Source organism: Syzygium oleosum, unplaced genomic scaffold (genome assembly GCF_021117445.2).
Source record: "Syzygium oleosum isolate NSW1041296 unplaced genomic scaffold, Sole_v2.1 Sole_v2.17, whole genome shotgun sequence".
Taxonomy (NCBI): domain Eukaryota; kingdom Viridiplantae; phylum Streptophyta; class Magnoliopsida; order Myrtales; family Myrtaceae; genus Syzygium; species Syzygium oleosum.
Genome location: NW_026607501.1, coordinates 8,189,256 through 8,204,613, shown reverse-complemented (window position 1 = coordinate 8,204,613; position 15,358 = coordinate 8,189,256). Strand labels below are relative to the sequence as shown.

Below are 15,358 nucleotides of genomic sequence, written 5' to 3'. Positions count from 1 at the left end.
TGCTGCCAGTCAGTAGCTGGTCAGATCAATTCGAATTGTTTATAAACTGTACTTTTAGTTTCCTTAGCTATAGTCATCTATGTTTTTAGTACATTAGTTATGTAGCATGGTATCGATGGAGTTCGAATGTAATGCTGTCAGTCAGTAGCTGGTCAGATCTATTCAAATTGTTTATAAAGTTCGAAGTTCTTGCTGATCGGATCTTGTCACAACTTGAATCTGTATTGTTTGATCGAAATAAATTAGTTCTTTGTTCTCGCCTGGATATCTCCTGTTCGGAGTCGCCACAGAACCCTGTCTCCTCTCATTAAAAGCCGAAAAATGACTTTCGGTGAATTATATTTCATCATGGGATCAATTCCGGTGAAACAGTTGGCCATGGATTTGGTGTCGGCAAATTTGGATGGGTGATTTGAGTAGAGGGTGGTTAGGTCAAATGCCCAATACCAACCGAACGGAGCTCTGATATCACTATTAGTTTGCGAAATAGATGTGCCAGTGTGTGTATAGTGTTGGCTGTTCATGACAAGGAACAAGGACCAAGAGAATATGGTTTTTATTGAGTGAGAAATGGTTGCAAGGTTAGGCTATGGGAATCGTCTTAGGCTGAAGGGTGTCGCTGTCTTTTAGTTGGTGTCTTCTGTTGGTTTCTTCTATACTCTAACACGAGCACCATCAAACCTATTTAATATAGGCGGATTTCACTGCCATACTCTTGTACAACAGGTAAAGACACGGGCTTCGTGTCTTCCTTTTTAACCATACACTCTTTTACTTTTATCCAAGATTTTTTCTACGAAAGCTCTAAGCAACTCCACACATTTCAACCATCGTCTGAAGACTAGATATTTTGTAGAATTATTCTACATTTCTATCATAAATGCTTCTCAGAATCTCAAACTTGGCTTGTGGTAGTGCCTTAGTAAATATGTCCGTGACTTGATCTTTGGTATTGCAATATTTAAGCTCGGTCTCTTCAATACTTTGCACTTTGCGTATAATTATCCATAAGCTTCTGCTTGTTATAGAAGCCTAGAAAGGAGAAGAAGCTAGGTGCTACCTCTATTTGAAGAGTTAAGAATATGCTATAAGTCTACATATCTCAGTGCTGAAATATTATTAGTGGAGTTTATTACCATTAGTTAATAGGGTGTTAAATAAGGGTAGTCAGGATTTTAAGTGTCTTTCTATGTTCTATAAATAGAGTCTGTATGTAGTTTTTATTTAAGTCAAATAAATAGCCACTCCATAATGCTACCGAAGAGTTTTTAGGATGGTCTCCTCCCATACACATACATAATTTGCCCAATTAGGCACTGTTTTTAGACAGATTTGGCATTAGAAGTGAGCGGTTATAGGTTTCGTACATATTACATCTAGAACCTAAACCTACCTATTAGAACAAGCTCCTCATTTTTTAGAACCTAAACCTACCTTGCATATCCTAGAACTTGGAACCTGGTTCCTACCCTGCCATAGATTCTAGAATCGGTTCCAGGATCTACCCAGGTTTCACCTGTATTATTGATAGCATGATTGCAGTGAATCATCACCACTTGCCATTATAATTTACTGACCACAACTTATATTTAAACACATGTAGAATATGAAATACTAACAAAGTAAAAGTCACGGTCATAAAAATTGAAGCTTAGACTAGTGGTTCCAGATTGTACACTTATCATCGAATGCCATGGAATATTACAGGTCATACGAAAAGGTGGATCAAGAAAAACACAAAAACTTGTTCCAAGTTCCACCTACTTAGAACCTAGAACTTACTCGTCGAAACAGGTTCCTCAATTTTTTGAACCTGAAACTTACTCTGTATACCCTAGAACCATGCTCACCCCTATTTGGCATATGAAATTCCTTCTTCCCATTTTCCAAAAACTTACTCGTACGATGCACAAGCTTTCATACTAGAAAAAGCTGGTGGGCTCTTATGTGAACACGAACATACGATAGTTGTCCTACAGGACAGAGCCAACACGAGCAAAAACAAAAGATTTTAGTTCAGCCCTGTAGATCCAGCTGAGAGTCGGATTCCATCGAACCAAATCTTGGGATGGACATGGACCATATTCATGTGGATGACGTTAGAAATTCAGAATTTCTCTGTTTTCTTTATGACTAAATTGTTAAAAATAGTCAAGAAAGTCCCTCGCATAATAATTTTCCATATTGGAGGGGTACTCAAGATGGAAGAATGAATCAGCTTAGTTTCCTAGCAGTATAAGTCGACAAAAGGCACTATGGAGATTAAATCAATAAACAGAAAGAAAAGCAGACCAATCAGTCGTCCTTTCGATTTCCTCAATCACTTAAAACGTTAAATGAAGATCTAACCACGTAATTATTGTCTTATGTATTGAACAGCGAGAAAATATTGCATAAAACTGTGTTGCCAACTTGGCAAAATCACAGTCTATTCATCGGGCGACACGTGGCTCCCAGGCCTACCTTGTGTCAGCAAGCCAAATTTCAAAGTTTTAGGCGGGAGTCTCTCTCTTCACTTCCACGGTCTCTCTCTCTTCACGTTCTGCTCTCTCTCTCTCTCCCTCCCGACTCACGCAACCCTTCCGACTTACGACCAAGCTCTCCTCCGACGAACCACTCCTCCGCCGTCTGACGAACCACGCCACCGCCTTTGCCTCCGCTTCCGCCTCCACCTCGAAAGGTAAAGATTTTCCAATCATTTTTGCATTCGTTTGTAATTTTGGGGATATATTATTTTGGTGGTTTTTTTTTCTCTTGACAGTGACGAATCTGCTCTCTCTAGTCCGACGAGCCATGCCGCCGCCGCCGCCGCCTCGTCTTCGGACGATGCTATGGTTTCGGTAAAGAAGAGGGCTAGAAAGTGTGCGGACGACCCACAAGAGTTCAATCTCCAAACTCATTGAGGTTTCACGAGTTCATGCCTTCTGAATGTTTGCTGAATCGTGGGCAGGCCGTGCATTTTCTTTCTAAGTGCATCGTGCCTCTGAACCAAGCCCACGGGGTTTTTCCATTGGAGGAGGTGACGACCTTCATCATCTTTCGTGCTTTTCTCTCGTTACAACTTCGTTTTTGGCCGCTTCAGAGCATGTTCTTCGTGTAATTACTTTTGCTGTTTGAATGTTCTTCACTTCCTAGTCCTGCCATCGTTTGCTTTTGCTTCGAATTTGTTCTTCGTGTGATTGCTTGTGCTGTTTGAATATTCTTGACTTCCTAGTCCTGCCACTGTTTGTTTTTGCTTCGAAGGGATATGCGGTTTCAGCTACATGCAGGTGGCGCGTCCTTCGTACTTCGATGGTTCCATCAAATTCTTGCTGTTCTTTTCTCTTTTGGGGGTTGTTGGGGGTTGTCCGGAAAGAGTTTGGTGATTAAGACTCGAGTACTCTTTATGTTAGCCAAACTTTAGCATTGAAGAAATTGTTGTTCGGCTAAGTTCGTATACCAGAAATTGAAATCAAACGTCAGGAAAACTAACCTGAAAGCAGTACAAATAAATAAACAGAATGTTGATCCGAGCCCAACGAAGTAACGTCGTGTCCTTAAGACGAATTTGGCTCCTCAATTAGTACTCGAGGATATTGGACAATCGTCTTCCAGGATAGAACGGATCTCGTTCCTCTGAAGTGGTACGTATTCAGAGTACTCCTTTGAATGCAATTTTGCATAGACAATTGTAGAGAATGAATGTGTTTCAGAAATGTCAAAATGCGAAGAAGATTTTTTCGGAAAAAACCGACTGCAATATATAGTCACGGTTTAAAAAAAATGAAGAGTCACGAACGAACCGAATTGTCTCATTCAGTCATCTTCGAAAAGTCATGAACTAGTCGGTCGGTTTATTAACGAAGAGTCACGAACGAACAATGTTCGTTCAAAGAGAAAATTAACTTCCAAGAACCGAACCATGTCCATTCGTCCAAAAACAGAACAGACATCAAACATATTTGTTCGAATAAAATAAAAAAAATTTCGAAAACAAACATGTCTATTCGGTCGGGAAAACAAAACCGATCGCGGGATGGGGAAACCGACCCAGCTTGACGTAGGTCCTCTCTCTTCCACAAAAGTGGGGTACCCCTTGGGGCCCAAACCCATTTGAGAGGCTCAACTATTTAAACCCATCTCCCATCTCTCTTCTATTCAACGTGAGACTCCTCCATCCACACCTCTTATTCACTTTATAAGGGATTTGTACCCAAAATTCCAACAGAAATATCGAAAACACTTTTGAATCTCTATGGCTGGATTGTGTTCTGTTTATGATGTGTGAGGACTGAAAGAACTCATGGGGGCAGAAGAGTCGACATTTTCAAATTCAGCTTACGTGCAAACCAAAGATGTGAACATTATCCAGATAGTTGGTAGTCGATTTAACAGGAACATATTATAACCAATGTCCTAACAATTTGTATTGACAAAATCTGTTTAATTTAGTAACTAACAAGAGTTGATTTTACTGGTTGCAGAATAAATTGCAAGGCATCCCTTTAATTGAGCATGTTACCAAAATGTCGAGTAGATGTGGTAGTTTAAATTGCAAAATCAACAGAGCACTGAAATGTGACATACACAGTCATGGGTTTTGTTTGAGTAGTTTTTACTCCGAACATGCGCATTTGTCGGCCAACTTATTTTTTTAGAATTTTGCTCTGGGGACAATATTTTAACCGTTGGCATTAGGTAAAGCAATCTTCTAAGCCTATATATAGGCACGGGCAGATATCCTGGTATTTGAGTAAATTGAGTGAGATAAGATGATACCTCACTTCCTTACAACTTAACTTTATGGTTGGCTAATCCTTTAATGAGACATCAGAGCATTTTCTTTTGAGGTTTTGGTGTTGGCATGTTATCTTTCAAAAGCCTCTTATGCTAGCTTTCATGTGTTTACATTTAATTGGCCTTCTCTTATCTGGTGAAAGTTTTCCTTTTTGTAGGTTTTAATGTGGATGATATTGCTTCTCTTATTTCTTGGGTGCTCTTTTTCCCTTCTAACTTCTGTCATTCAGCTGTTTCAGTTGTTTTTAGGGTACTTGGGGTTTTGGTTGTTTGGGTGGTGTTTTGGTGTGGGGGGGAATTAAGCATCATTAAGAGTTCTTGATTTTGACACTGCTGAACTGCCCCTCAGCTGAATGCTTGATTAGCACATCTCTGTTTAACATTCACTTCTTGCCTATTGCTTTCATGTTGACTATGAGTTTAATGCAAGCACTGGGACTCTGGAGATGTCTAGTCGCTATGATAAAGAACATTTCATGGCAAATCTATCCTTGTTGTTGCAGTGGTCTCCATACTCAAATGAAGCAGATCTTGTCAGGCAAGCAAGTTACTTCTCATTATTTTCCCCTGTATCCCTTATTGTTATTTATTTTTTTCTTGACAAAACCTCATTCATCTATTGTAAGTACAAGTCTTGCATATTTTATTTTACTTTTTCTCTCTTATTATTTTGGTTTATCATTTCACAGATTTGATTTATCAAAGTCTTGATTGTCACACTTGTTGGCTTTAATATTCTAATAAATCCATCCTGTGAGTTTTGTGATGGGGGCCTGGTATACATGGCCATAATGAGAAAGCAACGAATTCTGTTGGCTTTTGTGGAAGATCAAGATTATGATTATGCTTGCTGTGCTTATGGATTAGCAACTTTCATTTCCTTCTTTTGGTGCAATCCCTATTATTTTACTATTGAGCATCTGCAGTTTTTTCGAATGATATTTTGACGGTCAAGTAGTTCTGGTCTGGTTGATTAGCTTTCTGATTTGAACACTTCGTCATGGCTATAGTGACAAGTGCAATTCTGGAAAAGTTAGCTGCTACTTGTCAAACAGTCTGCTGACCTGGCTATCTTGGGATTTAAGAGAGAAGTTGCTAGCTAGAGACATTTTTTTATCTGATAATTCATGTGTAGCTCTTAAGAGACATTGTACAATTGCCGGAATCGTATTGTGTTCAAGTCTTAAATAAATCATTCCGTTCTTCTTATGGTAGTTTGATGACATTGGATCTCATGGTACAAAAATTATTATTTATAATTTGTGGTTGAATGATGTTGGGAAAATGGAGTTAGACTTTGATGCCGATCCCCAGGTTACAAGCTTCCTATCCATTGTTCTTCCTAATGCTATTTATTTTCATCTTATTCTCCATAAATTGACTACTTTCGAACTTCTAATGGAAGGACATCCGTATTAGTGGAGGTATTAGGAAAGTCGAATCACTTCCTGCCTGGAAATCAGTAAACGAGCAGCACATCGCTAATCAACTCCATATTCTCTTCGGGTAAGTTGTATTGTTCTAGTTGAAGAAAAAAAAAGTTTTAATTCATCTGTTTTGACAGTTTTGTGGTTCCTGTCTTCGTTCAGCTGTGTAGCTAAATTAGATTCCCATTTGAGGCCTCTCGTTGGAGAGGAAACTCATCTTGTCTTGACATATGGTATTGGAGTATTGTGGCTAGGCTTATCTCTTGGGGAGCATTACTTTTTTAATTGAAAGAAATTGTAATCGTACTTTATTTTCACTGGTATTTTTATCTTAACAATCGGATGAAAAATAAAATTATTATCTTGCAGGTATATGACATCCAATTTGAATGAAAGTACTTGGAGCGAAGTGACCTTTCAAAATAAAAGTTGTAAGTGTGGTAAGCGTGGTAAGCGTGTTGCTGTGAGAATATCGGAATCTTCAAGAAACAAACACAAGCTCTACTGTAATTATGAGGATAAAATATGTGATTTGTTTTCTTGGTGTTTGCCTACAAGCGATGTGCCTTATTCTATCACAAAGGCTCCGCCTGCAATACGTGAAGATGACATGAGAAATGTTAAGTATTTACTTGAGCATTTGAAGGATAAATTCAAGAACACTAATGTGAATGGATTGAGGCATAATGTGTACCATTTAAATGTCCTGCTACTTTTTGTTTGTCTGTTATTTATTATTTTATTTGGACTACTTGTCCAGAGAAAGTAGATGGTTCAAACATTGTGTTGTGCTGGCTCTAATGGACACAATCGCATCATCTTTTTGTGAACTTTCTTCCTCTCTACACAGTGATTGGACGTGCAAGCACCCTCTGCAGGATCGTTGGATATGTAACCGTCTAGGACGCGAGTTGCCGTCACGGTGTTAAGGACCGATAAATAATTAGAACATCTAATAATTTTAGTAACTTTTTTCCAAATCTGTTTGAGTGGTTACTCACTGGATAAGAAAATTGCTCAAGAACCTGAATGAACCACCCTTTTCCCAATCAACAATGGACATGTTATCCAAATGAACCTTTGTCAAAGATTATAGACCCTAGTTTCGATTGTTACCCAAAAATCTGTCATGACCTGTAGTTGTTTCAAAGCTGTAGAAAATACAGAAGCATGAAACACATTGCAGCCGAAATCAGAAAATTAACAAAGTGATGGAAGAGAGAGCACAGTGAATGATCAAAAAGCATATCAAATCCCTAGAAAGTTGAGAAACTAACGAGCCCAGAATTTTCAGATATATTTTATTTTGTTCATTCACTTTTGACATCCTGCAAGCTCCATTGATTGCATAACTGGAGAATTATAAAGTATTCCAAGAACCAATCTGGTACAACCAAACTAATTGAAAAAAAGGATGAACAAAAAAGACGATGCATTTCGTGAGAGTTCATAAGGTAGCGAGGGCAGGTTGTGGCGTTTGCTGCAAAGATAATGGCATGTTCACAGGATTAGCTTGAATCAACTGGCTGAGTAAATAAAAGATTAAGAAAAGTCAAGCTGTTTAATTTATCTATATTAGGAAAGAAAATATTAGGTTCAAGTACAAAGGTACGCAAGTCCTCTTTTACCCTTGGCGATCTTGGTGATGGTTGCCCCATCATTCCTTCAGAGTTTACAATGTTGAGAGAACCACCAAGAGTGGGCTGTAGCTATGCATTTCTCTGCTGCAAAAGTTGTAATTGCTGCATCTGAAGCTGTTGTTGCTCCCTACCCTTTAATTGCCGTACATGAATTTTTACAAACTGAACAGTCAAATACTCAAAATTTCTGCATGTTCAGGGAGTACCGTCCCATGGATGAGCGGAAAATGGTGTAGGAACTGTGGACCAAAGAAAAACCTCAATGTAAGCTGCAGCAGCATCAGAATGCTTCGCATTTGTCCTTGCAATGAAAATGTCCCAGAAGACAGACCACCACTCAAAGAGAAATAATCCTCCTGGTGCATCAATAGCTACACATATAAAAAGCTAAGTAATTAGCACAAAGTAGACCATGATTTTAAGAGATCATATATCACCATCTTCACAGACTAAAATACACAAGTTCGACTTCAAAGAAAAAAGAATTACCTACCGGGTCAGTGGCAACTTTCCCTTCTGTCATAAAAGCTTTAGCAGAAGCATGCAATTTTCTCTTCAACATATATTCGTGTATGTATACATCAAGCCTGAAGGAAGAAAAGTGCAAGACCGAAACAGAGTGCTCATTAACAAAGCGCTCCCTTATAGAAGAAAATTTAATGAACAAAGAAGATTACTTTGCCAAATATAAACTCTCTCCCTCTCCCTCTCCCCCTCTCTCTCTCTGTCTTTCTCTCTCTAATTGTCCAGAAAACTCATGATTGAGTCAGCCCTGAGCAGGTATCCAATGCCCACTGCGATTAGCAAATATAAACAGAGAGTGACTTGTGATTGAATTGCATTTGACAGTGAGTGCTGCAATAATGAGAGCTTAATGTTACTCATCTCAACTCTTTGCAACATAATCAAGTCCTTTGGTTTCATGGCCACCACTTTTCAGTTCGACAGAGTTAAATAACATTGTAAGCAGATGACTGCACTTGAACTCCAGCAGATGGAAACAACGGATATTTGCAATCAACTTCAGAAAGTTGAGTATTTCAAAATTTACAAACAAATCAGAAAAAAAAAATAGTTTAGCTCTATTCCGCTGATAAAGGAAGCAACTTTCATTCATCCCCTCCTCCCTCCACATAAGCAAGCAGAACAAAAGTCCAACATCAGCACAAAAGTCTTACTCGCTCTGCCCCCATGAATTTGAAAATGTCGACCCCTCTGCCCCCATGAGTTCTTTCAGTCCTCACACATCATAAACAGAACACAATCCAGCCATAGAGATTCAAAAGTGTTTTCGATATTTCTTCAATACTAAAGCTTGGCTAACATAAGAGTACTCGAGTCTTAATCACCAAACTCTTTCCGGACAACCCCCAAAAGAGAAAAAAACAACAAGAATTTGATGGAACCATCGAAGTACGAAGGACGGGCCACCTGCATGTAGCTGAAACTGCATATCCCTTCGAAGCAAAAACAAACAGTGGCAGGACTAGGAAGTCAAGAATATTCAAACAGCACAAGCAATCACACGAAGCACGTATTCGAAGCAAAAGCAAACGATGGCAAGACTAGGAAGTGAAGAACATTCAAACAGCAAAAGTAATTACACGAAGAACATGCTCTGAAGCGGCAAAAAAACGAAGTTGTAACGAGAGAAAAGCACGAAAGACGATGAAGGGTCGTTACCTCCTCCAATGCAAAAACCCCGTGGGCTTGGTTCAGAGGCACGATGCACTTAGAAAGAAATGCACGGCCTTCCCACGATTCAGCGAACATTCAGAAGGCGTGAACTCATGAAACCTCAATGAGTTTGGAAATTGAACTCTTGTGGGTCGTCCGCACACTTTCTAGTCCTCTTCTTCGCCGAAACCCTAGCATCGTCCGGAGACGAGGCGGCGGCGGCGGCGTCATGGCTCGTCGGATGAGAGAGAGCAGATTTGTCACTGTAAAGAGAAAAAAAAAAACCTTCCAAATAATATATCCCCAAAATTACAAACGAATGAAAAAATGATTGGAAAATCTTTACCTTTCGAGGCGGAGGCGGAGGCAGAGGCGGCAGCGTGGTTTGTCGGACGGTGGAGGCGGCGGCAGTGTGGTTCGTTGGAGGAGGCGGCGGAGTCAGAAGGGTCGCGTGAGTCGGGAGGGAGAGAGAGAGCAGAGCAGAGCGTGAAGAGCGAGACTCCCGTCTAAAGCTTTGAAATTTGGCTAGCTGACACAAGGTGAGCCCGGGAGCCACGTGTCACTTGATGAATGGATTGTGATTTTGCCACGCTGACATGACAGTTGTATGTAATATTTCCTCGTCGAACGAGAAGCCACTTGCTTACGGCAAGATAATTGGGGCAGCTCCAATGCTTAGTCAAAAAAAGCATTGATTAATTGTCGCTATTAGCAGCACTAACCCTGGCAGCATTCTTTTGTCACACTGCACAGGACAGCATCCTAGGACGGATTCCATGCCGAATGCATCCTATAATTACAAAAAAAGATGAACATCTTTTCAACATGACTGATATTGACAACAATGAAAAAAAAAAAAAGACCAGCAAATCAGATGTTTTCAGTGACATCCATATACAAAAACTGCGTAGGAATCAAATGAGAAGTAGAGCTTAGCAAATATCACATACCTTGCAATGCCTCTCCTTCAGCATCTGTTTCTCCCAACATGCTTGTTCACAGCAGCTTTGGTGATAGTTCTCTTGAGGAGCAAGTCTAGGAAAAGAAAGAGCAACCTCCCACCGAGCCCTCCCAAGTTGCCGATCATTGGTAATCTCCACCAGCTTGGCAAATCACCGCACATATCTCTCCATCACCTCGCGAGAAAGTACGGGCCGATCATGTCCTTGCAGCTTGGCGAAGTCCCGACCATAGTCGTTTCCTCGGCTGCAATGGCCAAGGAGGTGATGAAAACCCACGACCTAGCGCTCGCGAACCGCCCTCAGATCTTCTCTGCCAAGCACTTGTTTTACAACTGCACGGACATGGCCTTCTCTCCCTATGGCGCTTATTGGAGGCACATTAGAAAACTCTGCATACTTGAAGTGCTTAGCGCAAAACGGGTTCAGTCATTTAGTCATGTCAGGGAGGAAGAAGTTGCCCATTTAGTTCACCGGATCGCAGAGTCTTGTCCAGGCCCTGTAAATCTATCTAAACTGCTCGGTTTATATGCGAGTGACTTTCTTTGCCGGTCTGCTTTCGGAAGGGACTTTTCAGCGGGCGGGGATTATGATAAGCATGGGTTTCAAAAGATGCTGGAGGAGTATCAGGCGCTGCTCGGGGGATTCAGCATAGGAGATTTCTTTCCTTCCATGGAATTCATTCATAGCCTGACCGGGATGAAGTCTAGACTTCAAAACACTTTTAAGCGCTTTGATAATCTTTTTGACGAGATACTGAGAGATCATTCGAATGAAAGCAGAGCCATGGAGGGGCAGAAGGATCTTGTGGATGTTTTGATTGATATCGAGAAGAATGGTTACGGTGACATGCCCCTTACAAGGGCCAACGTTAAAGCCCTCATCCTGGTGGGTAAAAATCATTCTCCTCTCTAGCTTGACATTCCATTGAACTTCTTAGAGAATAGACGGGATCATGGGTTTGAAGAGCATTTGTTAGCGTGTTTGAGCAAGACTATCTAATGATAAGTCCTACTCAACCCAAGCCAAGCGCTGTTTAGCCTAAAGAATTAGACGTGTGGTCTTCTTTTGCCATGACTACAGTTGAGCAACAAGTTAGACCCAACAAAAGGGCTCTTGACTCGCCCGAGCCCCTTCCAATGATCATCCTCCAATAATCCAAAAAGTTTGCATACTAAAGCATATCGACTTGCGTGAAAAAATTTCTAATATGTAGCCCCATGCATGTTGCAGGATTTTTTTGCAGCGGGAACAGATACAACATTCATAACTCTTGACTGGGCAATGACAGAGCTTGTCATGAACCCTAAAGCCATCGAAAGAGCACAAGCCGAACTTCGGAGCGTCGTTGGAGAGAGAAGATACGTGCGAGAGACTGACCTACCTCAATTCCCATACTTGAAGGCTATCATCAAGGAGGTATTCCGATTGCATCCTCCTGCTCCTGTGTTAGTCCCAAGAGAATCCATGGAGGAAATTACCATTGACGGATACTGCATTCCGGTAAAAACGCGTTTCTTCGTTAACGCTTGGTCAATAGGGCGTGATCCGCAATCCTGGGTTGATGCCGAAGCATTTCTACCAGAAAGGTTTCTGGATAGCACCATCGACTTCAAGGGACAGGACTTCGAGCTTATACCATTTGGCGCAGGCCGAAGAAGCTGCCCAGCTATTACATTTGGAAATGCCAGTGTTGAGATTGCTTTAGCTCAACTCCTTCACAGTTTCGACTGGCAACTTCCTCCTGGTGTCCAACCAAAAGATTTGGATATGGACGAAGCTTTTGGCATCACAATGCACAGGATCGAAAACCTTGTTGTCGTCGCCAAACCCCGCTTCTCCTAGACAACGGGGAACAACCAAGAAACCAGCTGAAAATCTCGTCTTCAACTTGGGGATATTATCCATAGGCTGTTGCTTGTTATAGAAGCCTAGAAAGGAGAAGAAGCTAGATGCTATCTATGATTGATGATTTAAGAATATGCTATATGTACTTTTATGTTATGAACAGTCAAATATCGTTGGTGTTGAAATATCTTTAGTAGAGTTAATTAGCATTAGTTCATAAGTGGGTGTTAAATAAGATAGAGGTGTTTCAAGTGTCTTTCTATGTTCTGTAAATAGAGTCTCCATGTAATTTTCCATTTAAGTTAAGTAAACACATATGCTTGCTTCCAAGTGTCTTTCTATGTTCTATAAATAGAGTCGCCATGTAATTTTTCATCTAAGTAAAGTAAATAAACATGTATGGTTGCCCCTCTCTCTTTCTCTCTCTCGAACTTGGTGGCTTCTACAATCCCCCAAGTATCATTTCTAGGGGATCGGTAGCTGCTAGATCCAACAAGAACAAATCTCATCCATCGATTGCAAACTTACTTAGCTTTTGTGTGATGATACTTCCTTCAAGGTTTACAACAAAATGCATGTGATTACAAGTTACAACCAGGAGATTGGTCATCTAGGGGTCTGTTTAGTAACGTTTCTGTTTTTCTGTTCTTTTGTTCCCTGGAACAGAAAAAGAACAGAAATCCGTTTAGTAACGTCAGTTAGTTTTTTCATTCCCTGGAACAAAAAAGTGGCCAGGGAATAGATTTAGAACAGAAATAAGAAGTAAAAAATATCTACTTTTCTATTTTTGGAACAAAAAGGAGAAACAATAGAGAAACAAGATCAGCTCTATTTCTTTCACAAGATATTCTCGTACTAAACCCTAAACCCCAAATCCTAAACTCTAAAACCATAAACCTTAATCCTCAAACCATAAATCCCAAAACCCTAAACCTTAACCTTCAAACTCTAAACCTCAATACCCAAACCCTAAAACCCATAACACTAAAATCAAAAATCCGAAACCCCAAAACCCAAATCCCTAAACCTTCTAAACCCCAAATCCTAAACCCAAAAACCCGAACCCTAAAACCCAAAACACTAAACCATAAACCCTAAAACTCCAAACCCGAAACCCTAAAATCGTAATTCCAAACCCTAAATTCTAAAATACTAAACCGCAAAATACTGAATCCTAAACCATAAACCCCAAACCCTATAGCCTAAATCCCAAACCCCAATACCCAAAACCCTAAACCATTAAGCGCCAAACCCTAAACCCAAACCCGAAACACTAAACCCAAAACCCCAAACCCGAAACTCTAAAATGTAAACCCCAAACCCTAAAATCTAAAACTCCAAACCCTAAACCTCAAAACCGAAATCCTTAAACCCTAACCCCAAATCCTAAAATCCTACACCCTAAATTGCAATTTCCTCTACCACCACTTGGTATTTGCTTTGTCTATAAGGAGTAATTTTCTTTATGATTCTATTAAGGTCATCCAATTCTATATCATAATATATTCTTATTCTATTTCTAGTCCAATTTTATCCAAACATGAATTGTTAAGTCTCCACCGATAATTTTATAATTAAATAAAAAAATTGGGAGTATAAATTTTTAGTGTCCTACCAAACGCATTTATGTTTTTTTTCTATTATAGTGAAGTCCTCTACTGGATGTAGCCCTAATTTAAGGGTGAATCAGGATAAAACATTGTGTCCCGATTTCTTTTTATTGACGCTGCAGGGTGAATCTGAATGATGTCACGATGACGCTCGGCATAATTTCCTTCTTTCTATTTTACGGTTCTCTTTAGGAGTTCTCGAGGGGCTTCTATGGTCCTCTAGGGTCCGTTTAGTAATGTTTCTGTTCCCAAAAATAATTTCTATTCAAAAATAGTTTTTCTATTTTTATTCCTTGGATAAGTTTCTGAGAAAAAAATGCGTTTAGTAACTACACAAATTTCTATTCCTGAAGTAGAAAAAGAAATTCTGTTCTTTTTCAGGAAAAGAAATTTTGTGTAGTTACTAAACGCATTTTTTTCTCAGAAACTTATCCAGCGAATAAAAATAGAAAAACTATTTTTGAATAGAAATTGTTTTTGGGAATAGAAACATTACTAAACGGACCCTAGAGGACCATAGAAGCCCCCCGAGAACTCCTAAAGAGAACCGTAAAATAGAAAGAAGGAAATTATGCCAAGCGTCATCGTGACATCATTCAGATTCACCCTGCAGCGTCAATAAAGAGAAATCGGGACACAATGTTTTATTCTGATTCACCCTTAAATTAGGGCTACATCCAGTAGAGGACTTCACTATAATTAGCACATCGCACCTCTCTGTTAGAACACTCAATTACGAGAAAAAGAGATTATATATAATCCGTAACTATTCATGGGCTCAAACCCAAACTACTAATAAAATACAGACCCAAATTATAAAAGTCCTCTGACGGGATCTTCGTGCTTTCCTATTGATGGGGAGTATGAAATATACTCCAACACGTTTTTCCTAAATCCTGACATTGCAATGTTGCTGATATAGGTTCTACATAAGCATTATATGGTCCACATCGGTGATACAATTCCTATAGGTCGAAAAAAATAAACCAATCGGGGTCGACATTGAGAGTCATAGACGCTGCAGAAATCGACACGAGGACACGCCAACAATGTCAATAGCATGAGAGAGAACCCTTGATAGAGATGGAGGGCCACCACAGGGTTCAAGTGAGAAGAAGACAGATGGAAAATCCTGGACAATGCGGCCAAAAGATTATCAGCGACGGGCATCGTGAACAATCTATGAAGTGGGCGGTAACTGAGGAAGGTGATGAAACACTTTCTAAACTAGTTGCATAGGAAAATAATGCCCTCGGCTACTTTTTCTTCTTCCAGATCATTTATACGAGCATGAGCATGGGATTTCAACTCAACCTAGTCGATCACACCGAAGAGTAGATATGATGGATTGATATTTTGAATGATCGATCAAATTTAGGAAAATTTACCAAAAAAGTCATAAATGTATTGTGATTGTGCTA

At 39.9% G+C, this 15,358-nt stretch overlaps 2 protein-coding genes and 1 long non-coding RNA gene across 4 annotated transcripts; 2 read left to right on the top strand and 1 right to left on the bottom strand.

The window, feature by feature from the left end:
• The first annotated feature begins 2,759 nt into the window (after window positions 1-2,759).
• LOC115666993 (uncharacterized) lies at window positions 2,760-7,034 on the top strand. Of its 2 annotated transcripts, XM_056319060.1 has the most exons (4): window positions 2,760-3,019; window positions 5,992-6,090; window positions 6,182-6,282; window positions 6,573-7,034. In XM_056319060.1, exons 1-4 carry the CDS (start codon window positions 2,918-2,920, stop codon window positions 6,970-6,972), a joined length of 702 nt encoding a protein of 233 aa, XP_056175035.1. In that variant the 5' UTR covers window positions 2,760-2,917; the 3' UTR covers window positions 6,973-7,034. The 2 variants fall into 2 exon arrangements, 1 of the variants encoding a protein (XP_056175035.1); XR_008818238.1 differs by lacking the exon at window positions 2,760-3,019 and having other exon boundaries at window positions 4,213-6,090; window positions 6,196-6,282.
• Window positions 7,035-7,481: 447 nt separating this feature from the next.
• Window positions 7,482-9,487, bottom strand: LOC115666994 (uncharacterized). The gene is made up of 3 exons (XR_008818305.1): window positions 8,333-9,487; window positions 7,832-8,214; window positions 7,482-7,729 (listed from the first exon to the last, which is right to left on the bottom strand). It is a non-coding gene; the product is annotated as an uncharacterized LOC115666994 (long non-coding RNA).
• Window positions 9,488-10,353: 866 nt separating this feature from the next.
• On the top strand, window positions 10,354-12,741 carry LOC115666208 (cytochrome P450 71AP13-like). The gene is made up of 2 exons (XM_030587982.2): window positions 10,354-11,367; window positions 11,713-12,741. The coding sequence occupies exons 1-2, from the start codon at window positions 10,477-10,479 to the stop codon at window positions 12,322-12,324; spliced, it is 1,503 nt and encodes a 500-aa protein (XP_030443842.1). The 5' UTR covers window positions 10,354-10,476; the 3' UTR covers window positions 12,325-12,741.
• The last annotated feature ends 2,617 nt before the right edge of the window (window positions 12,742-15,358 follow it).